The sequence below is a fragment of the Borostomias antarcticus genome (assembly GCF_949987555.1).
Source record: "Borostomias antarcticus genome assembly, chromosome: 28".
Lineage (NCBI taxonomy): Eukaryota > Metazoa > Chordata > Actinopteri > Stomiiformes > Stomiidae > Borostomias > Borostomias antarcticus.
The window spans coordinates 2,456,616-2,481,705 of NC_140261.1; the positions used below are offsets into that span (position 1 = coordinate 2,456,616).

At 47.6% G+C, this 25,090-nt stretch overlaps 5 protein-coding genes across 5 annotated transcripts in view; 3 read left to right on the forward strand and 2 right to left on the reverse strand.

The window, feature by feature from the left end:
* Positions 1-943: 943 nt before the first annotated feature.
* On the reverse strand, positions 944-2,287 carry sowahab (sosondowah ankyrin repeat domain family member Ab; the record flags this gene model as incomplete). Its single annotated transcript, XM_084459564.1, has 2 exons — positions 944-1,608; positions 1,897-2,287. 2 exons carry the CDS (start codon positions 2,285-2,287, stop codon positions 944-946), a joined length of 1,056 nt encoding a protein of 351 aa, XP_084315690.1.
* A 1,420-nt stretch (positions 2,288-3,707) lies between these two features.
* On the forward strand, positions 3,708-12,318 carry LOC311326474 (septin-8-A-like; the record flags this gene model as incomplete). Its single annotated transcript, XM_084459367.1, has 10 exons — positions 3,708-3,731; positions 5,066-5,180; positions 5,321-5,516; positions 6,192-6,378; positions 6,832-6,999; positions 7,407-7,503; positions 7,909-8,077; positions 8,460-8,592; positions 8,792-8,982; positions 12,264-12,318. The coding sequence occupies 10 exons, from the start codon at positions 3,708-3,710 to the stop codon at positions 12,316-12,318; spliced, it is 1,335 nt and encodes a 444-aa protein (XP_084315493.1).
* Positions 12,319-14,007: 1,689 nt separating this feature from the next.
* ccng1 (cyclin G1) lies at positions 14,008-18,433 on the forward strand. Its single transcript, XM_084459379.1, has 6 exons — positions 14,008-14,171; positions 15,028-15,291; positions 16,143-16,396; positions 16,632-16,710; positions 16,918-17,028; positions 17,205-18,433. The coding sequence occupies exons 2-6, from the start codon at positions 15,028-15,030 to the stop codon at positions 17,394-17,396; spliced, it is 900 nt and encodes a 299-aa protein (XP_084315505.1). The 5' UTR covers positions 14,008-14,171; the 3' UTR covers positions 17,397-18,433.
* Positions 18,434-18,521: 88 nt separating this feature from the next.
* nudcd2 (NudC domain containing 2) lies at positions 18,522-21,851 on the reverse strand. The gene is made up of 4 exons (XM_084459430.1): positions 21,163-21,851; positions 20,979-21,027; positions 20,717-20,868; positions 18,522-19,453 (listed from the first exon to the last, which is right to left on the reverse strand). The coding sequence occupies exons 1-4, from the start codon at positions 21,349-21,351 to the stop codon at positions 19,370-19,372; spliced, it is 474 nt and encodes a 157-aa protein (XP_084315556.1). The 5' UTR covers positions 21,352-21,851; the 3' UTR covers positions 18,522-19,369.
* A 593-nt stretch (positions 21,852-22,444) lies between these two features.
* Positions 22,445-25,090, forward strand: part of gabra6a (gamma-aminobutyric acid type A receptor subunit alpha6a) — a gene marked incomplete at both ends in the record, with an annotated part of 7,783 nt that continues 5,137 nt past the window's right edge. The window contains 3 exons of the mRNA XM_084459565.1: positions 22,445-22,553; positions 22,785-22,852; positions 24,105-24,325. Coding sequence (XP_084315691.1) covers positions 22,445-22,553; positions 22,785-22,852; positions 24,105-24,325 — 398 coding nt within the window. The remainder of the gene's footprint in view (positions 22,554-22,784; positions 22,853-24,104; positions 24,326-25,090) is intronic.

Consider the following 25,090-nt stretch of genomic DNA (forward strand, 5'->3'; position numbering starts at 1 on the left):
AGTTTTATGGAGCACACTGGGGTTTTTATCCATCACTGCCAAGGCCTGGCTTGTTTTTGCATTACTTCCTGTGTTCAAGTTATGAATCAGAGTAATGAGAGGTTATGTCCAAGACATAATTACACACCGCAGTCCTGATGGAGAGAAACATCACACATACATTGTTTTGTTATCTATCACTATGAAAAAATAATTTAGATTGATACAAAAATAATATTTCATTATCAGGAAATCGTTTCTAACTTAAGAACTCAAGAATTCCCTAAATCTTAATCTTAACAAACATTAGTGTTTAGTGTAACTCATGTTAATGACTTAGCTTAGCCTATAACATAACTGAGCTTTAAGACTTCAGATGTGTTGGAATGTTTCTGTATCCATGCAGAGCAGCGGATTGATGATCCGTTCTGAAAGACATCAAACACTCCGGCCAGCTGCCCTCGTCCCTCCCGTCTCTGTCCTGGCCACGCCCTAGTCCTGCTCCTCTCCCGTCTGTCTGTCCTGGCCACGCCCTAGTCCTGCTCCTCTCCCGTCTGTCTGTCCTGGCCACGCCCTAGTCCTGCTCCTCTCCCGTCTGTCTGTCCTGGCCACGCCCTAGTCCTGCTCCTCTCCCGTCTGTCTGTCCTGGCCACGCCCTAGTCCTGCTCCTCTCCCGTCTGTCTGTCCTGGCCACGCCCTAGTCCTGCTCCCCTCCCGTCTGTCTGTCCTGGCCACGCCCTAGTCCTGCTCCTCTCCTGTCTGTCCTGGCCACGCCCTAGTCCTGCTCCTCTCCCGTCTGTCTGTCCTGGCCACGCACTAGTCCTGCTCCTCTCCCGTCTGTCTGTCCTGGCCACGCCCTAGTCCTGCTCCTCTCCCGTCTGTCTGTCCTGGCCACGCCCTTGTCCTCGGTGGCGCCCTAGTCCTTGTCCTCGGTGGCGCCCTAGTCCTTGTCCTCGGTGGCACCCTAGTCCTGGTCCTCGGTGGCGGAGGCGCAGGCTCTCTGCTGCCTGGGTTTCTTCCTGTGCCCTATGTGGGGCTGGAACAGTCTGGTCAGCGTGGTCAGGCCCTTGTGAAGCTCTCTGTCCTCCTCCTCCTGCTCCTCCTCCTGACCCCTGTCCTGAGACGCCCCCCACGGCGCTCCCAGCGCCTCCCTCAGCTCTGCCGCCGCGCCGCTCCCCAGGTAGTGGTACGGCTTCTTCCCGCCATTGTCCCTGACGCCGGCGTCGGCGCCGTAGTCCCGGACGAGCAGGGAGGCCACGGCGGCACGGCCGTGCATGGCGGCGAGGTGAAGGGGCGTGTAGCCGCCGTGGGCCCTGGCGTTGACGTCCACGCGCGCGCCGCTCCTCCTGGACACGTTCACCAGGCTGCGCACCATCTCGCCGTGGCCGGCTTTGGCCGCCCAGTGGAGGGCCGTGAAGCCCGACATGAAGTCCTTCCTCTGGGCCAGCCGGCCGTCCCTCAGCAGCAGGCCGTAGACCTGCCCCCACAGCCCTGCCGCCGACTTCACCAGCCACTCGTGGGCCAGAGCGTCCAGGGGGACGGACTCGGGGTACTTGCTGTCCTCGCCGGGGCAGCCCGGCTGGATCTCCTGCTGCTTATGTTTCCACGGGGTGGTCCACACATCTCTCTCTGAAGGTGGGAGAGCTCTCTGTGTCAACGCGTTTGACTTCACGCGAGTTTTCGGTCCAGGAACTTTTGAAACGGGATTTAATTCATCTCGCCTCACCAGGACTAAATCTCTTGGTGATTCGGGCGGGGGTCTGACAGCTACGATAGCAAACACCGCGCCGGTTTTTATTTTATCACTTGATACGTTAAGGACCTTTACTACTGTATGGGTTTCGTCGTTAATAGGCTTAACGTCACAGCTAATTCCATCTCTGGGGCATCGCTCTAGGCCACTTATATGGACGTCACCGTTCAAACCATCCCCATCTATGTAAGAACAGCACTCAGATCTGTTGTTGTTCTCAATGTCAGAGTTCAGCATCTTAGACTCTGAACAAGTTGGAGAGAAGGACGTGTTGCTAAAACTGGCGTCCGAGTCCGATTTCTGGGCGTTTAAATTCACCTCTGCTCTCATAAAGTCCTGGTACTTTTTCTTCACGACTACAAACTTGACATCGTCGACTTGTTTCACGACCGCAACGCTGTTCACGAATCTCTTAAAAAGATCCCTATTGTGCTTCTTTTCCGCGGGATCACCGCAGTTGATTTGGAGTTTAAAATTGTTCAGCAACTCGGAATTCTTCACCTTTCCTCCGTTCTCCAGCAAAAACGTCAAAATAGTTTCTTGGGTTAGAGCCATTTTATCACCGCCTTATCGTGGGCGACATTCAGGGAGACTTGTTTTCTTTGACTCCTCGCCTGGTCCCGGCTCGGTCTGTGATGATCCCTCCAGGCAGGGGCGGTAGTGGACCCCCCTCCACTATACCTGCTTCTTCCGGGGCTTGAACGACCAAATATCCTGGAATAGAGATATGATATAGGCCTAATGAAGACTTTTCTTTTTGCCACTGCTTTCTAAGAGGAGCTATGTTTATCAGTATACTGCACTGTAACTTTTATTCCTGTATTCTATTTGTCCTGCTTTTTGTTTAAATGTCTATAATGACTTGCTTTTTGTTTTAATGCTTTTAATTTGTCCTGCCTTTTGTTTTAAATGTCTATAATGTCTTGCTTTTTGTTTTAATGCTTTTAATGTCTCATGTAAAGCACCTTGAATTGCCCTGTGGCTGAAATGTGCTATATAAATAAACTTGCCTTGCCTTGCCTAATATCTCTGTGAACAAATCTTTTTTTATATAGGCCTAATCTCTCTGTGAACATCTTTTTTAACTGGGCAGCATGAGAGGAATCAAATCTGCGGAAGCTAGACCTTTTGGGGGGCCAGTAGAAGAAGCCTAAATAAAAATACTTCTGGGCTGCACTCTAACTGAACAGTGGTTAAATCAGTAAACAATTTAGACTATTAACCCTTACCTAGGCTAGGCCTACTACACCTGCTACTGTTACATGCTATTACAATTTAGTGACCTATAATTGCAAAGGCCATATAAAATTAATTAATTTATATTTACATATTGTATTTGATGATTTGGCCAAATATGTTGTAGCCTTAAGGTCTTAGACCCCAATTAACCTACACCTACTGCGTTTATAAATAATATTTGAGTTGAGTTGAGTAGGCTTTATCTGTACAAATGAGAAGCCCAGGCTATGTGTTTTTTCCCCCCTCTCTTTTTGGCTATAGGCTGTTTGTTCACAATTGGTCCATGTCAAGAAGCACGCAATATTGAGCAGAGCGCTTCTCAGAGCAAGGCAAGGCAAGTTTATTTATATAGCACATTTCAGCCACAGGGCAATTCAAGGTGCTTTACATGAGACATTAAAAGCATTAAAACAAAAAGCAAGACATTAAAGACATTTAAAACAAAAGGCAGGACAAATTAAAAGCATTAAAACAAAAAGCAAGTCATTATAGACATTTAAACAAAAAGCAGGACAAATAGAATACAGGAATAAAAGTTACAGTGCAGTATACTGATAAACAGCTCCTCTTAGAAAGCAGTGAGAGCAGCATGAGTTTCCTCTGTGCAGTGAGAGGGATCCCAGCACCCAGGGCGCGTTGCCAGCTCGTAGCCATATTGAATGAACTGCGCCCGTCTCTTGCGTCCACCAGGTCCAGATGAAGACGGGTCCTAGATTCTCTCAGCACTCCTCGCACGATGGCGGCCACGGACATTTTCTCGGTAAGTAGGCTATATATCCTAGATGCGGTAAACAGTCATGTTCTCAAGGACGTGTGTGTGTGTGTGTGTGTGTGTGTGTGTGTTACGCAGAGGGCGATGCTGTGATCGATCATTCAGGTAAATGCGCCAAGGTGCGTGTTAGGATACTGGCTGTGATTGATGGGAGCCTATATGCCAGTTTGAGAGCTTGCAGCACTATGCAAGGTTAATATCTCGTCATTCAGGCACATAGATCTACCTCCGGTACAATATAGGCTATTACACCGTTTTATTTTTTTTGCCGTGGGATTGCTTCATGAATATTCACGTTGACAGTCATCGATAAAGCGATGATGATCATGCAAACTCGGACCCTATCCGATATGACGCTGCAACATTTGTGACGGTTACAGGTTTCTTCATAACTGCATGAGATCTATAGAAAGATTATAATAACAGCTACATTGTAGTTGAGCAAGCCACAACAGAAGAGGCGAGTGTCATGGTGTTTATGTAGAGCCGACTCCATCGGCATGGGGCAGCTTCATTTGTTTATCGAATATGAAAACACTTTTCTTTTCTTTTTAAACATACGCAGCACGTGTAGTCCGTGTTTATGGCAGTGACCGGGTAAATTGACCATGCATGTATTGGCCTACATACATGCTGTATCTATTCATTCATAATGGTGGATAGTGATTGAGTTTGGTACATGTCCAGGTGGTCATCACAGTAGAGTGGTTGTCCAGACATCTCCCTGGATGTGAGGTGGCTATAAGATGGCAGATTGTGTCAAGGGTGAGTTTAAGGGCAGGAAACATGGCATCCTCTCACCCTGTGAACTAACAGCCAGATAAAGGACCCTTTGTGCCTCTGGGTGTGTGTGTGTGTGTGTGTGTGTGTGTGTGTGTGTGTGTGTGTGTGTGTGTGTGTGTGAGAGAGAGAGAGAGAGAGAGAGTGTGAGTGAGTGCTGGGCCAGAGGACCAGATGATTGTTGGGTTGAGCACATCCTCTTCCCCATGCTGAGCTGTCTGTGTGAATAACCAGTCAGGCTTCTCTCCAGACGCCCCAGGAACCCGCTGGCACATGGCAACCAGCGTATCCCTGGGAATAAATACCCAATCAAATCGGTTTACATCAAAATATTGGTTTATTTCATGTTATAGATAAAAATACCAGTTCACACTTTTCTTTTCAAAACTGGGGCAACAACTCTATTATCAAAAGGTTAAATGAAGCTCAGATTTGCCCAGCTGACATTAAGATTGTACGTATGATTGGACAGGTACTGTATACGCCATAAGTGAGGTGTTGAAAAGCAGTGGTTCTAGTTATTCTTCCTCTAAACCTCTCAGAATGAAGAGAAGCGGAGCCTGGAGCTCGGAGGCCATGTTGGATTTGACAGTCTGCCTGACCAGCTGGTCAACAAGGCGGTCGCGGAGGGCTTCAGCTTCAACATCCTCTGTGTCGGTACGGTCCAGTCCCACCCCGGACTCCTACTTCCATTATTACCCTGTTAATAGTAAATAACATCTCTAGACCAGATGCCATTCTTCAAGACACTTACTAATCTTTATAACTTCTAAAAAAAACCTGTGACTTGTCCTCAGGCGAGACAGGGATCGGCAAGTCGACGTTGATGAACACCCTCTTCAACACCACGTTTGAGAACGAGGAGACCGACCACTACCAGGATGCGGTCAAGCTCCGGCCGCGGACCTACGACCTGCAGGAGAGCAACGTCCGTCTGAAGCTGACCATCGTGGACACCGTTGGGTTCGGAGACCAGATCAACAAGGAGGAGAGGTGCGCTTGATTTACCGCAGAGTTCACGCCGTAGGTATCGTTCCACTGGTTTTGCTGTATTGAGCAAAACTAACGAACCAAATAAATACTAAAGATCTGTCCACAGTACCGGCTCATGGCGGAAAGCCTTCTGAAAGAGCAGGACTATGGGACATTAATCATCGCTCCACAGAGGCCCTCAAGTCGTTGGCGCTCGGGCTGCACATGTGCGGCGTGTGAGATTGGCGTGTCGGCCTGTTCCTTTGTGTGGATGTGACTGTGAATGGAGGAGAGGGAAGGGAAGGACTGGTGGAACTAATGCGATCTGGAAAGACGTTGAAGTGCACTGAACCACAGTGAGGAGACGAGATTCTTGGCCGCATCTGATGTACAGTAGTGGAGACCGTCGCTAAGATACATGAGTCTCACTGGCCGTGGCAGGCCCAGACAGACGGGCGGGTGGGTCTGGTTTTTAGGGGGGGGGGTGTGTATGTATGCATGTACTGTATGTAAGAATTGGGATTGCGTGTTGAGATAGTTATGGATAGCCATGGAGGTCATGATTTTATTACATTGACTATGCACACTCTATGGATACTACTGTATGCTACAGTATAGCACTGTAATTCCTGTAATGCCCGTTTGCGTCTGTGCAGCTACAGTATAGCACTGTAATTCCCGTTTGCGTCTGTGCAGCTACAAGCCCATCGTGGACTACATCGACACTCAGTTTGAGAACTACCTCCAGGAGGAGCTGAAGATCAAGCGCGCCCTCTTCAGCTACCACGACACCAGGATCCACATCTGCCTGTACTTCATCACCCCCACGGGCCACTCGCTGCGGTCCCTGGACCTGGTCACCATGAAGAAACTGGACAGCAAGGTGATCTGACACATACTGTTTGTTGAAGACGTGTGTTACAAGTTGTAAGAGTGTGCTCTCTGTCATGAGAATGCTGGTCTCTCTCTCTCTATCTCTCTCTCTCTGAGTGTGCTCTCTGTCATGAGAATGCTGGTCTCTCTCTCTATCTCTTTCTCTATCTGAGTGTGCTCTCTGTCATGAGAATGCTGGTCTCTCTCTCTCTCTGAGTGCTCTCTGTCATGAGAATGCTGGTCTCTCTCTCTCTATCTCTCTCTCTCTGAGTGTGCTCTCTGTCATGAGAATGCTGGTCTCTCTCTCTCTATCTCTCTCTCTCTGAGTGTGCTCTCTGTCATGAGAATGCTGGTGTCTCTCTCTCTCTCTCTCTCTCTCTGAGTGCTCTCTGTCATGAGAATGCTGGTCTCTCTCTCTCTCTCTCTGAGTGCTCTCTGTCATGAGAATGCTGGTCTCTCTCAGGTGAGCATCATCCCTGTCATAGCCAAGGCTGACAGCGTGTTGAGGAGTGATCTTCAGCGGTTCCAGATCAAGGTGGTGAGTGACCTGGTGAGGAACGGTGTTCAGCTCTACCAGTTCCCCACGGAGGACCAGGACCAAGCCGTGGCTCGCATCAACGCCTCCATGAACGTGAGGACATACACACACACTCACACACACACACGCTCACACTCACACGCTCACACATACACACTCAAACACACACACACTCACACACACATACACACTCAAACACACACACACACACACACACACACATACACACTCAAACACACACACACACAGATCGACAGAACAGACAGATGGATTAGATGAGACAGGTGACTGTTACAAAACCACCATCTTGTCTATGGGGCATGACTGGTCTTCAATTTAATCAATATTCACTGTTAGATCACTAGATGATGATGTGCATGATAAGCCATAATCTGCTCCTATGATTTGATTGGTAGGTATCAGTTTGTTTATTTTCCTGATTGTACCGGCCAATCGTCTCCTCTTCCTAACCCTTACCGGAGGAGTGAATCTTGTTTCAGGCCCACGTCCCCTTCGCCGTGGTGGGGAGCGCCGACCAGGTCCAGGTGGGAGATAAGATGGTGCGAGCCAGGCTGTACCCCTGGGGCGCAGTCCAGGGTGAGTATCTCCCAACCTGCCTCCATCCAGAGGACTGACTCGCCCATTACACTACTAGTGTGCTGTATATTATATTTATATACTATAAACTGCAGTCTCTTCAGATCTGAAACAGTAGATTATTACACTACATTGTATTCATTAGAAAGCGTAGCTAAAGTCGCACCCTTGTCCAATTTGGCTAATATTTCAAGTTTCTTCTCAATTGTGAGGACGACTCGTTTGTGTTTTGCGCTGACATTTTCCCGCTTCAGAGTAACAAAGAAATGAAACGTGACAGAAGGCTACAGCCCGCAGGCGCGCTGTCTGGTTGTTCCGTTTCTCTAGTCGAGAACATCACGCGCTATTTGGTTCTGTTGTCTAGTCGAGAACATCACGCGCTGTCCGGTTGTTCTGTTGTTCTAGTGGAGAACGAGAGTCACTGTGACTTTGTGAAGCTGAGGGAGATGCTACTGCGCGTGAACATGGAGGACCTGAGAGAGCAGACGCACGCGCGCCACTACGAGCTCTACCGCCGCTGCAGGCTGGAGGAGATGGGCTTCCAGGACACGGACCCAGACAACCATCCCTTCAGGTGAGGCCATACCCAGACCACCAGCCCTTCAGGTGAGGCCATACCCAGACAACCAGCCCTTCAGGTGAGGCCATACCCAGACAACCAGCCCTTCAGGTGAGGCCATACCCAGACAACCAGCCCTTCAGGTGAGGCCATACCCAGACAACCAGCCTTTCAGGTGAGGCCATACCCAGACAACCAGCCCTTCAGGTGAGTCCTGACCCAGCATTTTAACATACGTCCTGACCCTGCATTTTAACATATGTTTCAGTCATCCGGACATTTCCGAGATACGAACGACCTTCGGTCCCGTTGGGTTGGGATAAGTGGGGTCCTACTGAATGTGGTAATGTTATGCGCCTGTTAGAAAGCCTGTTACAGAGTGCGCTGTCCCCCTTAGCCTCCAGGAGACCTACGAGACCAAGAGGAAGCAGTTCCTGGGAGAGCTGCAGCACAAGGAAGAGGAGATGAGGCAGATGTTCGTTACTAAAGTCAAGGAGACGGAGGCGGAGCTGAAAGACCGGGAGAGAGAGGTAAGGTTAACCCACATACTCAGGGAAGAGAGAGGTAAGGTTAACCCACATACTCAGGGAAGAGAGAGGTAAGGTTAACCCACATACTCAGGGAAGAGAGAGGTAAGGTTAACCCACATACTCAGGGAAGAGTAGAAACATGGAAAAGTAGAAAAGCAACCTCTGGTCACAAGTCCTCCATGAACATGTCTGTCGCCAGCTCCACGAGAGGTTTGAACAGCTGAAGAAGATGCACCAGGACGAGAAGAGGAACCTGGAGGAGAAGAGGAGAGATCTGGAGGAGGAGATGAACGCCTTCAACAGGAGGAAGATGGCGGCCGAGACTCTGATGGGACAGGCGCTGCAGGGCTCCTCACAGCAGCCCTTCAAGAAAGACAAAGACAAGAAGAAGTAAGTCCGTCCGTCTCTGTCCCCCTCTGCCCCTCCATGTCTCTGTCCCCCTCTGTCCCTCCATGTCTCTGTCCCCCTCTGCCCCTCCATGTCTCTGTCCCCCTCTGCCCCTCCATGTCTCTGTCCCCCTCTGCCCCTCCATGTCTCTGTCCCCCTCTGCCCCTCCATGACGTCTCTCTCCTCATTTACTGAGGGAAACACTGAGGAAATGTGAGGAAATGAAGCAGAAACTCAACGTAACTCAGTTAATGGCAACCGTGAAGGTTGTAGCGCCCTCTAGTGGAGATGTAAAAACATTTTCAATCCATTTTATATCTTTTATGGGAGTTCATCCATTTTTGTTCTGTCTACCTTCTTTTAACAGTAGAAGACTTCAAATACATTAGAATTCAGTTTCATTCACAATTTTTTTTCAGTTTTCACACTACTCATCCAATGATTTTCTAAGTCATATCACTTGTTTGTGTTATATTTTCCATACCCCAAAGTTGAGAGGACAGGTGGCCCCCTCCAGGGCTGCAGGGGGTCATTTTGAGTAGCCAGCGTTGGGCAGCAAGCTTCACTAGGGCTACTGAGGAAAGCCACAGGTCACCTGGACTGGACCTCTCTCAGATCTAGATTATTAAGCCCTTGGATCGCGTCAAGGCCTCATCAAACCAGGTGTGCGTGTTCATTTCTGGATTCTGTTTTCCATACGCTCTCATATTTATTTTGTTTCCCTTTTCAGTTGACTAAAGGAACAGACATTCCAGAGAAAACAGGACTTTGTACTCCATCGCCATAGGAACAAGAGACTTCATAGTTGACGTTAGATACTGACGATGCATGTCTGGACCTAATGACACTCTGACATTGTGTGTGCGTGTGTGCGTGTGCGTGTGTGTGTGTGTGTGTGTGTGTGTGTGTGTGCAGGTACAGTATATGTGTGTAAGAGAGAAAGAGTGTGCGTGTGTGCGTGTGTGTGTGTGTGTGTGTGTGTGTGTGTGTGCGCGTGTGTGTGTGTCTGTGTGTGTAACGTGGAGGCCCTAATCCCTGTGTGCTTGTGGATCAAACGGTGTCTGTGCCTGGTGGACTTGATGTGTCTGTAATGCTGACTACAGCAGACATGTGAACACAGGACTGGCTGCTCTGTTATGATAACATGGCTCATGTTGTCTCATGTTATCTCATGTGGTCTCATGCTGCTCATGTGAATGTGAGTCCATGTTCACCCAGGATTTCCCAGTGAGATGAGGAGCTGTGGTGCAGCAACTGACCACAGACGTGTCGTTTGCCCGTCATCACAGAATGTGTGTGTGTGTGTGTGTATGTGTGTGTGTGGGTGTGAGAGAGAACAGTAGTTAGTCTTGAGGTGTTGTTCCAATGTGAACAGTAGTTAGTCTTGGTGTTGTTCTTGATGTTCCTGATGTTGGACTTCACAGACTGGTCCCCTGATGTTTACTGATCATCCATCACTTCATTTTTCACCCATTTGGATCATCCACTTCTCCCTCAGCTCTTATTCACCAGCAGAGACTGGGAGATCCTAGTTATTCACCAGTAGAGACTGGGAGGTCCTAGTTATTCACCAGTAGAGACTGGGAGATCCTAGTTATTCACCAGTAGAGACTGGGAGGTCCTAGTTATTCACCAGAAGAGACTGGGAGATCCTAGTTATTCACTAGCAGAGACTGGGAGATCGTAGTTATTTACCAGTAGAGACTGGGAGGTCCTAGTTATTCACCAGAAGAGACTGGGAGATCCTAGTTATTCACTAGTAGAGACTGGGAGGTCCTAGTTATTCACCAGTAGAGACTGGGAGATCCTAGTTATTCACCAGTAGAGACTGGGAGGTCCTAGTTATTCACTAGCAGAGACTGGGAGGTCCTAGTTATTCACTAGCAGAGACTGGGAGATCCTAGTTATTCACCAGTAGAGACTGGGAGATCCTAGTTATTCACTAGCAGAGACTGGGAGGTCCTAGTTATTCACCAGTAGAGACTGGGAGGTCCTAGTTATTCACCAGTAGAGACTGGGAGGTCCTAGTTATTCACCAGTAGAGACTGGGAGATCCTAGCTATTCACTAGCAGAGACTGGGAGATCCTAGTTATTCACTAGCAGAGACTGGGAGGTCCTAGTCATTCACTAGCAGAGACTGGGAGATCCTAGTTATTCACCAGTAGAGACTGGGAGGTCCTAGTTATTCACCAGTAGAGACTGGGAGATCCTAGTTATTCACCAGCAGAGACTGGGAGATCCTAGTTATTCACCAGTAGAGACTGGGAGATCCTAGTTATTCACCAGTAGAGACTGGGAGGTCCTAGTTATTCACCAGTAGAGACTGGGAGGTCCTAGTTATTCACCAGTAGAGACTGGGAGATCCTAGTTATTCACTAGCAGAGACTGGGAGATCCTAGTTATTCACCAGTAGAGACTGGGAGATCCTAGTTATTCACCAGTAGAGACTGGGAGGTCCTAGTTATTCACCAGTAGAGACTGGGAGATCCTAGTTATTCACCAGTAGAGACTGGGAGGTCCTAGTTATTCACCAGTAGAGACTGGGAGATCCTAGTTATTCACTAGTAGAGACTGGGAGGTCCTAGTTATTCACTAGAAGAGACTGGGAGATCCTAGTTATTCACTAGCAGAGACTGGGAGATCCTAGTTATTCACCAGTAGAGACTGGGAGATCCTAGTTATTCACTAGCAGAGACTGGGAGATCCTAGTTATTCACCAGTAGAGACTGGGAGGTCCTAGTTATTCACCAGTAGAGACTGGGAGGTCCTAGTTATTCACCAGTAGAGACTGGGAGATCCTAGTTATTCACTAGCAGAGACTGGGAGATCCTAGTTATTCACCAGTAGAGACTGGGAGATCCTAGTTATTCACCAGTAGAGACTGGGAGGTCCTAGTTATTCACCAGTAGAGACTGGGAGATCCTAGTTATTCACCAGTAGAGACTGGGAGATGCTAGTTATTCACTAGCAGAGACTGGGTTTTTGTTCTAGGGAAATGAAAGCAGGTTTTGTCACAGTATTAATTTGATTCAGCGGGATAACAGATAAATTGCACGTTCAGAAAATTAATTACAATTCAGTAATTTAAATGTCACCCATTGGAAACTCATTTTGTTTGTCAAGTTTATAAACTTGCTATAACCAATCTGTAACCTGTATAGTGTATGATGGTTTATCATAGTCTACTATGTGTCCCTTATATTTGGTAAATATTATAGTTGTAATGATTAGTCCAGACTGATGGTTCCATGAGAAATGACTTTGTTTGTGTTTGTCTTCATAGCTTCTTTAGTCTTCCGTCCGCCTGCTCTCTGGCCTCAGGAAGACATCTCAATTAGACACTTTCTACCATCTGAAGGACGTCCCCCTCTGACAATAACTAACAATCAAGCTGGCTGGGTTTGGAGTTGGACCGTGTGGAGCTGCCTGTCTGGGTCCTTGCAGACCGGGGTCCAGACATGGGGTGAAAGGTGTCCTTGAGTCTGCCTGGAGTGGGAAGCGGGTGGGGTTTGCATGAAAGTGGGCGGGGTTTGCATGTTTGGGAACAGCTCATTGGTTCCATTGTGCCAGACAAGAACAGTCACGCACAGATAAGTAATTGAAGTGATTCTAACTAGTATGTTGGTGTGTTTAGCTTGTGACCCTGAAGATCTCCCTCAGTCCTTCAAGACCACCAAGCTAGGGCCGGTTTCCACAACTCAGATTAACTCTAATCTATAGAACCAAGAAGCCCTTCCAGTAGAGGATGTCCTTCCACATGTTATTTTAAGTGTAGGGCTGTGCTTCATCCAGTCAGGGGGAACTAGCTATCATCAGTACCAACACACTCACGTCCTTCAGTAATCTGGTGCTGTGTAGCATGGTTCCTGCATTACATTAGACCAACATACTTTAACCAGCCATCCCATGCTCTTAAATAAACCCTTACATCATTTACATTTTTTTTTACTAATGAATGTTATTTTTTTCTGTTGCTGTATTGGTTGCTGTTAATATGTATTGCCTTGACTAGTGGTATTTTCTGCACTGTGAAATCGTGGATATTTGAAAGAGGTTGGAACGTTTAAAAGGCTATTTTGGAGGGATTTTTCAGGGCTGTCAAATCATAAAGAATAGTTATGCACTTTATTTAACTCCATGTGTGGAACTCCAGTTCTATATGAGTGATTTTATCTGTGTTTACTGGACTGTACAGTAGCCTATACAGCCAGAGGAGCTTGGAAATGTAACAGAAAAGCTCCACATTATTAGTGTAACCAGCTTTTTGCAATGGAATAAATGACACTAAAATAAAACAACTAAAATATAATTAAATCCAGATGTTTTCATAGTATTTAATCCATAATGATAATTTCATCATCATGACCTTATTGAGAAGGCCAATAGCCTATGTGTGTATTTGTATTTTCTCTCTACGAATAAAGTCATTTTAAAGAACGTGTGTCTTTTGCAGCTATGCTAATGGATGGTATTAGGCATCGGTGGGGAGCAACTGTGACGAGTAAAAACAGGTGCAGCTCTTTGACCCGTGGTGTCGGGGACAGACTGCCCACAGCCATTCTGGACTGTTCCACACACAGGTGGGTGTCACCACACTTTCTGACTCGGGTTCAGATAGATAACTGCACTGCAACCAAGGCAGCCCTTCTGTCCATGTGTGTGGGCCCTAAAAGCCTATAAGCTCATACTACTAATTAATGGACGCATTTCAACAGTGGTACAAGTGTTTGCTCCATACAGGCATGCCAGTGTGTTCAGAGGGTTTACAAATCCGACCCTTTAATATTCATTCATATTCGCTCGTTCCGTCCTGCAGTCCTCGCTCTGTCCTCCAGATGGCACCCACGTCCCACTCCTGTCAGAGGCGGAGCTTCCGTGTTGATTGATGGCTGTTTAATCGAATCACGGTTCTGTAGTGGGGAGTTTATTCCCCTAGATAGCCAATCAAACCTGTCTATTTGTGATCACGGGTTAGCAGCAGTGTTTATAGCCGGAGAGAGGCTGTCCTCTGGCCTCTTACGCCGAGGGTAAGGGGTGTGCATAGGCGGAAACATAAGTTTGCTTAAAGCTTTCTTGTTAAAACTTCATACTGACACTTCATTTTCATCTTTCATTTTCGGAAACTACTTCTTTTTAACTTAAATCCTTGGATATTTATTTTTCCACTGCACCGCATATTACTTCAGACAAGGTAAGTAACCACGATAATCATCTATTTTTATATATAACTTATATCAAACTGTTGGAATGTTAAATGATTCGTAACATGTCCACTATGTCCTACATGAGTGTCTATAGAGTCAGGTTTACGTTGGATCACTGTCTTTGCCATGTATTTGGAACCTAGTTAAACTCTACTTAACGCTCTACAAAGCTGCCCCGGGACGAATCAACACATAACCTGCTGTCCTGTGGTTGAGTTAAAATAAATGCATGATAATGTCACAGTGGATGTGTCATAAAATGCTCTATATGAAAACTGTAATGTAACTTGTCAGTGTAGAGTAGTCTAGGCTAGTCTGTCCCCCAGCAGGACATGCCCGGGCATGCGCAGCCGCGTAATGACGCACAGACTGGGACTAGGGCCTTGTCCTAACCCACCCAAAAACTTCAGATACTCCCCACCAAAGACTACTTTTTGATTTATAATACATAACGTAAAAGCTGAACAGGAATATTACGCTTGTAGAATATTTAGTTGACCAATAAAATGACGCCGATGACACAGTGACATATCAATATCAAGCGGTGGGTTGGGTTTGTAGTCCAGTTCAATCCAGTTCACGGACAGAGAGTCAGGAATAGCTGAGCTTGTTCACGGGGAGGAGAACATGTGAGCAAGCTGTTTGGGAACCTTTAAATGTCTAGTTGGAACGAAGAACTGGTTAGAGCTGATAAGGGTGTTGTAAGGACAAGCAATGACAATAATTTCAAAGTACCTGTACTGGTTATATGACAAATTAAACTTTCTATTCTGTATCTTTTATTCTTTAGAGCATGGGAGCCTACTTACAACTTGTATTAATTGTACTGTTGTTGTCCTGTAGATGATTGACACGGTGTCTGGAACGGGGCCCTTGCCCGCCTCGGTGCAGCTGAAGGGCCTGTTGGACCAGGAGCCACGCTACCAGCCCAAACTCAGCGGCCTGCGCGTCATCGAGGGCAGCAGCGACAACGGCCTGAGGATGACCGTGCGTCTGCGGGAGGTGGAGGTGAAGGACCTGCTCTCTCTCACACGCTTCTTTGGCTTCAGCTCGGACACCTTCTCCCTGGCCGTCAGCCTGCTGGACCGCTTCCTCTCCGTCATGAAGGTGAGGTCCGCTGCCACGGCTGCACCATACTGCACCACGCTCACTTTCCACTGCAGCGTTGTTGGCATGCAGCGTGCAACAACTGGTCACGGTCATGGTTGGTGGAGTAGGTCATGGTTGGTGGAGTAAGCTGAGCTAGTGACAAGGCCACTCACTATCTGTAGTGACACCCTGAAGATGGAAGCTCATGTTTCAAGTTATCTAACTAGCTAGATAGCAGCTAGCCTCGTGAGACCATCCTGATTTTGTGAGCTCACTATCTGTTTCTTTCGCAAATCAGTCTGGATACTCTCCATAAAGATCCATTTGTGCCAGGTCCGAAAACGGATCTCGCCAATCAGCGTTGGTTGGTTGGTTGTGAGGAATTTGAAATACAAACGGCTGGAATGCAAACTGACCAATAGAGAGAGACAACCGGATCTATACCGTTGTACAAGTTTCCGTTGTGTGCAGTTGATATGGTGGGTGTGGGGTGGTTGAGGTGAATGATATTTCCCACGCTGTTGCAGAATAATCTTGACTGGTGATACAGGCTGACACCGTGTTGACCCTAAACTCAAGAACAACACTTACCACACATGGACATTTCCACCATAACCAGATGCATGAAAATTCACCAGAATGCAGGAAATTCCGTTTTTTTGACGCTCAGAATTGCATGGGGGACGAGACGCCCCCTAGAGGGCCAGATGAATGTGTCCCCATGTGTCCCCACCCGTTTATCTCAGACCTGTGGGAAACACCCGAACTCTGATCAAATAAAACCAAACAAATCCACGTTCATAAATGATTTCTCAACGTTGGTGAGTGTGGAGCTTCTCCTGATGACCGTGTGTTTGTGGGGGGTCCAGATCCAGCCCAAGCACCTGTCCTGCGTGGGCCTGTGCTGCTTCTACCTCGCCGCCCGCTCGTCGGAGGAGAAGCGGACGGTGCCCAGCGCCGGCGACCTCATCCGCATCAGCCAGAACCGCTTCACCGTGTCCGACCTGCTGCGCATGGAGAACATCGTCCTGGAGAAGCTCTTCTGGAAGGTCAAGGCTCCCACCGCCCTGCGCTTCCTACGCCTCTACCACGCCCACCTCCAGGGGCAGCTGGACGCAGAGAGGTACGGGGGGCTGGGGCTGGGGCCGGGGGGGCCAGGGCTGAGACCTTGGGGGGCCGGGGCTGAGACTGGGGGGCCGGACACACACACACACACACCGCTGGACTTGGGAAGCTCTCCAATAATAATGGCAGTACAGTGTTATTGGTCAACTCTGTTACTTGCGTTTTAAGGTTGAACTGTTTGACTTCACAACTTTGAGCGAGCGAACGCAACTTTCTTTGTTTCCTCTCTGTAGCTACGCGCTCCTGAGCTTGGAGAGGCTGGAGGCCCAGCTGAAAGCCTGTCATTGCTCCTTCGTCTTCAGCAAAGTGAAGGTGAGTCGCTGCTCTCCCTCGTCGGTCCGCACCTCGGTGGTGCTTCTAGGAAACAAGGTCCAGTCTCGGCCTTAGTTCCACCTCCTTCAGAGAGGGCGGTTGTATTAAAGATCTTGACTCAAAACCCATCTCTCTCTCTTGTCTCCCCCCATCTCTCTCTCCCCCCCATCTCTCTCTCTGTCTCTCTCTCTCTGCCCCCCCCCCCAGCCCTCTCTGCTGGCCCTGGCCCTGCTGGCCCTGGAGATCCAGGAGGAGCCGGACCCCCAGCACGTCCCCAGGCTCTCTGAAGCCCTGCAGGCTCTCCAGCAGCTGATGAACGTGAGTCTGACCTCTGACCCCCCCTACCGACCCTCTGACCCCCCTACCGACCGGCCCTCCTCCCTCTGACCGGCTCTGAAATCCACTCTGATGTGCTGCCAGTTCTTGCATGATCTTAATCGTGTTCTTCCTCCCCCCTGTCCCTGTGTGTCCCCGTGTGTCCCTGTGTGTCCCAGGTCAGAGACGGGGACCTGGTCTGTGTGAGGGAGCTGGTGTCCCGGTGCCTGCTGGAGTACTCCACCACCAAGAGCCCCCGGCCGCGGGCTCAGAGGCTGCGCTGGGTCCTCTCGGGACGGACGGCCAGGATGCTGAAACACAGCTACTACCGGATCGCCCACCTGCCCACCATCCCCGAGTCTGCCTGCTGAGCCCCCGGGCTGGGGGACACACGGGCCTAGACCTCCCCCTAAGAAAGATCTGGTCTCTCTTCTGCTCTCTCCTGCTCTATGGTCTCCCAGCTCCTTCAGATTTCTTTACAGAACGTCATTATAGATGATGGCGTTCTTTACAGAAATACTCTCATCCATCTATTCTTTACTTTGTTCCCTGTCCCTCTTTGTGGCGTCGTCATTCTTTTGGATAAGCTCACTTTATTTATTACATCTGCTAGATTGAGGTGGAGAGGTCCGCTCAACAGTGGGTTTATTAAGATGCCGCCTAGTGAAGGTGTTCCTTCTGGTGGAATGGCTTGCACAAGTGTACAGTATGTCGTTATTGAATCGGTCCGTGTTGATTCTCTCGGAGGTCTTCATCGGCACTGGTTGCTGGATTTAAGCACTGAAGTATTGAACCACCTAGGTCCTCCGTCCACCATGTGGAAGAGGAGGGAGAAGGGTTTTGTGAAGTGCACAAACAATGGAACCAAGAAATCGGGCCCAAAACCCTTAACTCCCACCCTAGGTCGCTGATCTGTCCTAAATGCACACTCCTTCCTACCCCAGGCGATGAAACTTCCTTTTGAGTTGTTTTGATACTGTGAGGGCGTTGTTCTGGTTTCCTCAGTGACGTGATGGAGCTAGTAGCGATCCTGAACACGTATGGTTTCAGCTGAAACGCTAATATCATTACTAACACGGTTACAGTGGAATTATTACAGATGGCCAAATTCTTGATTTGTGAATCCCCCCCTAGAAGAACCAGTAAATGAATTGATAGTGTTGTAGTCTGTCACCCTGAAATCTTGGACTAACAACTAAAAGCTACTGTAGATTTAGGTGATGATACCGTTTTACTTTTGCTTTTATTTTGTCAAGTTTATTTCCCCAAGTTGAGCTGAATATTAGCTATTTTTGACACTTTAAATAAAGCTGGTTAAATGAAAATTGGAATATCAAACTAGAGATTGACTCTACATCTGATTCACCCATGTACCTCGTACCTTTCAATAAAACTTTATTGAAAAGCATTCTGTTGAACCTTACTTTTTAAACGACACATTAACAAACACTACTTTCAAATCAACATTTTATTATATATTCCTGAATTGTGGTTCATACTGTACCAACAGGTGTTTGAATCACGTTTGAATCTGCTGTGAAAAAGGCCCGATGAGACCTGTGCTCTTGGATGCATTTAATACACTTATTTAAACACCTTTATCACTCTGTTTAAAGGAAAACATTTTCTTCCCAACATTTTCTTCCCAACATGTATCTGAATAATGGGTTATTCTGTCTATGAACAAACATGGCTAAATAAACTCTTGCCACCACCAATGGAAAAGGGTAGCTGGAAGTTATGGCTTTCATTGACGGTCTTGGCAACCTGTATCCCACTTTATAAATTCAGCCTGAATCCCTTTATAAATTCAGCCTGAATCCCACTTTATAAATTCAGCCTGAATCCCACTTTATAAATTCAGCCTGACTCCCACTTTATAAATTCAGCCTGAATCCCACTTTATAAATTCAGCCTGAATCCCACTTTATAAATTGTCTGTATCCCACTTTATATAAATTCAGCCTGAATCCCTTTATAAATTCAGCCTGAATCCCACTTGATAAATTCCCAGCACATTTCATTGCCCAAAGGCAACTTCATCTTCCCACTCCAGATCCAATATTGACTGGCAGCAGTCTGATCTACCTCAGTAGTGACTCCATCCCAAAGCACCCAATCCCTCCCTTATACACTAGATCTGAGGAAACTGGACGGGTGTAAGCAATGTGGTGACGACTGGCTGATTTTAATAAGAATGCAACATTCCTCACTCCCGTGGGCGAGGCCAGGAGGCTGGTTGGGGGCGTGGCCTGGAGGCTGGTTGGGGGCGAGGCTTGGAGGCCGGTTGGGGGCGTGGCCTTGGCCTTCCTGTCCAGTAGGCTGGTTTAAACACAGCTGTTGGTCACTTCTGCAGGCTGGAGAAGTCTGGCCCTCCACCTGCAAAGTTCCCAGAGATCTCCGCCCCGCTGAAGTCAAACCCGGGGTTCTGTGGAGAACAGGAAACAACGTGTGTTTACATACAGTAGACAGGTTAGGACCAATAGCAGGAAGTGTCATTTAAAGGTCACTGACTGCTAATGTGGCAACCATGGTCAGTGTAACATCCACCTGATACTCAGGTAAACCTGCTAGTCTCTTCTGACCAGTTGGAACCCGAGCAACAGGCCAAGTCATCTCAGCGGACATCATGGATGTGTGTAACAACACCATAGGAAGGAGAGGAGGAATATGAGGATGAGTAGGGGAGAGAGGGAGATGAGGATGAGTAGGGGAGAGATGAGGATGAGTAGGAGAGAGAGGGAGATGAGGATGAGTAGGCGAGAGAGGGAGATGAGGATGAGTAGGAGAGAGAGGGAGATGAGGATGAGTAGGGGAGAGAGGGAGGGATGAGTAGGGGAGAGAGGGAGATGAGGATGAGTAGGGGAGAGAGGGAGATGAGGATGAGTAGGGGAGAGAGGGAGGGATGAGTAGGGGAGAGAGGGGGATGAGTAGGAGAGAGATGGAGACGAGGATGAGTAGGGGAGAGGGAGATGAGGATGAGTAGGAGAGAGAGGGAGATGAGGATGAGTAGGGGAGAGAGGGAGATGAGGATGAGTAGGGGAGAGGAGATGAGGATGAGTAGGGGAGAGAGGGAGATGAGGATGAGTAGGGGAGAGAGGGAGATGAGGATGAGTAGGGGAGAGGAGATGAGGATGAGTAGGGGAGAGAGGGAGATGAGGATGAGTAGGAGAGAGGGAGATGAGGATGAGTAGGGGAGAGAGGGAGGGATGAGTAGGGGAGAGAGGGAGGGATGAGTAGGAGAGAGAGGGAGATGAGGATGAGTAGGGGAGAGAGGGAGATGAGGATGAGTAGGGGAGAGAGGGAGGGATGAGTAGGGGAGAGAGGGAGATGAGGATGAGTAGGGGAGAGAGGGAGGGATGAGTAGGGGAGAGAGGGAGATGAGGATGAGTAGGGGAGAGAGGGAGGGATGAGTAGGGGAGAGAGGGAGATGAGGATGAGTAGGGGAGAGAGGGAGATGAGGATGAGTAGGGGAGAGAGGGAGGGATGAGTAGGGGAGAGAGGGAGGGATGAGCAGGGGAGAGAGGGAGGGATGAGTAGGGGAGAGAGGGAGATGAGGATTAGAAGAGAGGCAGATGAGGACGAGAAGGGGAGAGAGGGAGACGAGGATGCTATGGTCACTATGGTCATCTAAGCTGATAGAACCGAGCTGGGTCTGCCCAGGCGCCGGTCCGAGCCGTAGTCGACCCACCTCCCTCTGGAACCTCTCCAGGGTCAGTTTCCTCTGCATCTGGTCCTGGACCCAGGCGTCGGCGCAGTACTGCCCCTCCAGCAGGGAGGCCCAGCAGTTCCCCGCCACCCGGGTCGTCTTCACCAGCACGATGCGGATCACTCTCCTGTCCTCTGGGACGCAGGGAGGAGAGGTGGAGAGAGGGGAGGGAGGAGAGGACACTCTTCATAGATAGATGGACAGATAAGTGATGGAAGGCCTAGTCTGTTGATAGTCAACCTACCCAATGTCCACGTCCCTTCATCGCCAACTGTTGTGCCAAATAATTTCCCCTGGAAACACATCGAGAGATGGTTGGTGATTAGGGAATAATTAAATGCAATGTTCAGGTATTTCTTTCAGTCCAAATTAAAACTTCCAGCTGGACTGTAGTGCTGTTTGATGAGACAGGGCAGACATCACCCTACCTTGAACACCTCTTGACCTTTCACGTGCAGCTCGATTTGTTTACATCCCAGGTTGCATTTCACTTCTTTACCAGACGTGCCCGGAGGTACGTTCACCTCGATGAACACCTCGTCCATGGTTTGGTACCAAGTTCCCCACGGGGTTTCACACGGGACCACCCCGCTCCTCTCCTCGAAGTGGACCGACATGCTGCTCCTGGTCTGGTCCCGGTCTGGTCCTGGTCTGGTCCCGATCTGGTCCCGGTCTGGTCCCGGTCTGGTCTGGTCCTGGTCTGGTCCTGGTCTGGTCCCGGTCTGGTCTGGTCCCGGTCTGCTCCCGGTCTGGTCCCGGTCTGGTCCCGGTCTGGACCCGGTCTGGTCCCGGTCTGGTCCCGGTCTGGTCCCGGTCTGGTCCCGGTCTGGTCCTGGTCTGGTCTGGTCCCGGTCTGGTCCCGGTCTGGTCCCGGTCTGTTCTGGTCCTGGTCTGGTCCCGGTCTGGTCCCGGTCTGGTCCCGGTCTGGTCCCGGTCTGGTCTGGTCCCGGTCTTTCTCACGCCACCCCCTGATTCATTCGATGTCGAGTTGAATGTGTCCCCAATGGAATTATTCTCTGGTCGCCTTTATTCATGAATACATCTGCAAAAATAACTAAATGATCAGTTCAAAACATGATCAGAAAGTTGTGTAATGTTATTAGCTAGCTTGCTGTCGTTCATCTGGGTTGCGTTTCAGAAACATCCTGATCTTTCTTGCTCTGTCGTCTCCGCAGGGGAGGAGAGCGGGTGGCGCCACCTGGCGGATGGAGGTACGACCTGCAATGGTCAAGAATCCTGAGTCCTCCAACAATGTAGGCCTACCAGTTACATGCATTTAATCGGGCGAGAAACTTTTTAACTCTTAATTATCATTTTGTTAACGTCACACCGTGACAATGGCTGGGTCTTATATTGTTTATTGAGGCTTTTGCTGCAGCTGAATCCATTTCTGACACTGACCGTCCAAATAAGGTGGTTTTTAATCCTCTAATTCGATTAGGCTGCCTTCTGTCCTCAAGAAAAGTCACTCGATCAGTTCAGAGTCGTTTAGCACAGGGAAAGACGCTATTTAAACCATTCAATTTATTGTTTTAACAGTTTATCAAATATTACTTTCTCAAATAATTGATAAGAGGAAGGTTGACTTGTTGAGGATGGCTCTCTGGACACTGGTTTTGGCGACATTGATCTGGTGAGTAAAACTGTCCTGGATGATCTTTAGTCTATAAATAGCCCACATCTTACAGTGATTTCACAACCATCATCTTCATGATTATTTTTAGTGTTGGACGCGTCTGTGGAAATGCAGACAACATCACCCGCATTCTGGACCGGCTGCTGGACGGTTATGACAACAGACTGCGACCGGGATCTGGAGGTTGACACCATATGAATATCGTACAGTAATTGGCATGTAATAACTAGATAATTACATGGTAATTACATTTGTCGGATTAATTAACTACAGTCAACTTGTGATTTTTTATTTTTTATTTTGTACACTATTGATTTGAATAATTTCATTTTTCAAAGCTAAATTGTCTTAATTACTATGGGTTAAGATTTTAGTTGCCAATTGCATTGTGAATAGATGTGTGTGTCATTTCAGGTACAGTCACAGAGGTGAAAACAGATGTCTTTGTGACCAGCTTTGGACCTGTGTCAGATGTTGAAAGGGTAAATGACCAATCATAATATTCTCCCTATACCAATACCAGTTCCACATGAGTGAATGTGAGTGAATGCTAGAGTAGAATAGAATAGAATAGAAAGTTTAATGTGCCATATATAACCAGCACAGGTACATGGGATTCTTGTCATTGCTTGTCCTTACAGTATCTTATCAGGACTAATCACTTCCTTGTTCCAGTCCTGGTATGCAGCTAGATATTCCCTTAACTTTCTCAAACATTTTTTTTATTAATTTTGCACCATGTTCTAATACTGTAGTCTTCCTCCTTGGACTACACCATGGACATGTTCTAATACTGTAGTCTTCCTCCTTGGACTACACCATGGACATGTTCTAATACTGTAGTCTCCCTCTCTAGGAGTACACCATGGACATGTTCTAATACTGTGGTCTCCTTCTCTCTAGGAGTACACCATGGACATGTTCTAATACTGTAGACCTTCCTCTCTAGGAGTACACCATGGACATGTTCTAATACTGTAGAACCTCCCTCTCTAGGAGTACACCATGGACATGTTCTAATACTGTAGTCTTCCTCCTTGGACTATACCATGGACATGTTCTAATACTGTAGAACCTCCCTCTCTAGGAGTACACCATGGACATGTTCTAATACTGTAGTCTTCCTCCTTGGACTATACCATGGACATGTTCTAATACTGTAGAACCTCCCTCTCTAGGAGTACACCATGGACATGTTCTAATACTGTAGTCTTCCTCCTTGGACTATACCATGGACATGTTCTAATACTGTAGAACCTCCCTCTCTAGGAGTACACCATGGACATGTTCTAATACTGTAGTCTCCTTCTCTCTAGGAGTACATCATGGACATGTTCTAATACTGTAGTCTCCCTCTCTAGGAGTACACCATGGACATGTTCTAATACTGTAGTCTTCCTCCCTCTCTAGGAGTACACCATGGACATGTTCTAATACTGTAGTCTCCCTCTCTAGGAGTACACCATGGACATGTTCTAATACTGTAGTCTTCCTCTCTAGGAGTACACCATGGACATGTTCTAATACTGTAGTCTCCCTCTCTAGGAGTACACCATGGACATGTTCTAATACTGTAGTCTTCCTCTCTAGGAGTACACCATGGACATGTTCTAATACTCTAGACTCCTCCCTCTCTAGGAGTACACCATGGACATGTTCTAATACTCTAGACTCCTCCCTCTCTAGGAGTACACAATGGACATGTTCTAATACTCTAGACTCCTCCCTCTCTAGGAGTACACCATGGACATGTTCTTCCGCCAGATGTGGGTGGACGAACGACTGAAGTTCGAGGGTCCCATCGAGATCCTGCGTCTCAACAACAAAATGGTGGATAAGATCTGGACGCCCGACACCTTCTTCCGCAACTCCAAGAAGTCCCTGGCCCACAACATGACCACGCCCAACAAGATGTTCCGCATCATGCAGAACGGGACGGTTCTCTACACCATGAAGTAGGGAGGCTCTCACACACGACCACGCTCACCACCAAGGATCTGGGGCAAATCTCTAGGGGTTAAAGCCAGATACCCTGTGTGATTAAAGCCAGTTACCCTGTGTGATTAAAGCCAGTTACCCTGTGTGATTAAAGCCAGTTACCCTGTGTGATGTACGCAGTAGTTAGGAACAGTATCTGGGTGATATGACGTATCGATTAGGTGATTAGTGGTATATATAATGATAAGGTGATTAGTGGTATATATAATGATTAGGTGATTAGTGGTATATATATAATGATTAGGTGATTAGTGGTATATATAATGTTTAGGTGATTAGTGGTATATATAATGATTAGGTGATTAGTGGTATATATAATGATTAGGTGATTAGTGGTATATATAATGATTAGGTGATTAGTGGTATATATAATGATTAGGTGATTAGTGGTATATATATAATGATTAGGTGATTAGTGGTATATATAATGATTAGGTGATTAGTGGTATATATAATGATTAGGTGATTAGTGGTATATATAATGATTAGGTGATTAATGGTATATATAATGATTAGGTGATTAGTGGTATATATAATGATTAGGTGATTAGTTGTATTATATAATGATTAGGTGATTAGTGGTATATATAATGATTAGGTGATTAGTGGTATATATAATGATTAGGTGATTAATGGTATATATAATGATTAGGTGATTAGTGGTATATATAATGATTAGGTGATTAGTGGTATATATATAATGATTAGGTGATTAGTTGTAT

Excerpts from the sequence above, each read along its gene's own strand:
- ccng1 (XM_084459379.1), top strand. The coding sequence starts at position 15,028 with ATGATTGACACGGTGTCTGGAACGGGGCCCTTGCCCGCCTCGGTGCAG. Across the intron at positions 16,711-16,917 it reads TCGTCTTCAGCAAAGTGAAG|CCCTCTCTGCTGGCCCTGGC; the intron begins GTGAGTCGCTGC and ends CCCCCCCCCCAG. Across the intron at positions 17,029-17,204 it reads CTCTCCAGCAGCTGATGAAC|GTCAGAGACGGGGACCTGGT; the intron begins GTGAGTCTGACC and ends TGTGTGTCCCAG.
- nudcd2 (XM_084459430.1), bottom strand. The coding sequence starts at position 21,351 with ATGTCGGTCCACTTCGAGGAGAGGAGCGGGGTGGTCCCGTGTGAAACC. Across the intron at positions 21,028-21,162 it reads AAGGTCAAGAGGTGTTCAAG|GGGAAATTATTTGGCACAAC; the intron begins GTAGGGTGATGT and ends ATGTGTTTCCAG. Across the intron at positions 19,454-20,716 it reads TGGAGAGGTTCCAGAGGGAG|AACCCCGGGTTTGACTTCAG; the intron begins GTGGGTCGACTA and ends TGTTCTCCACAG.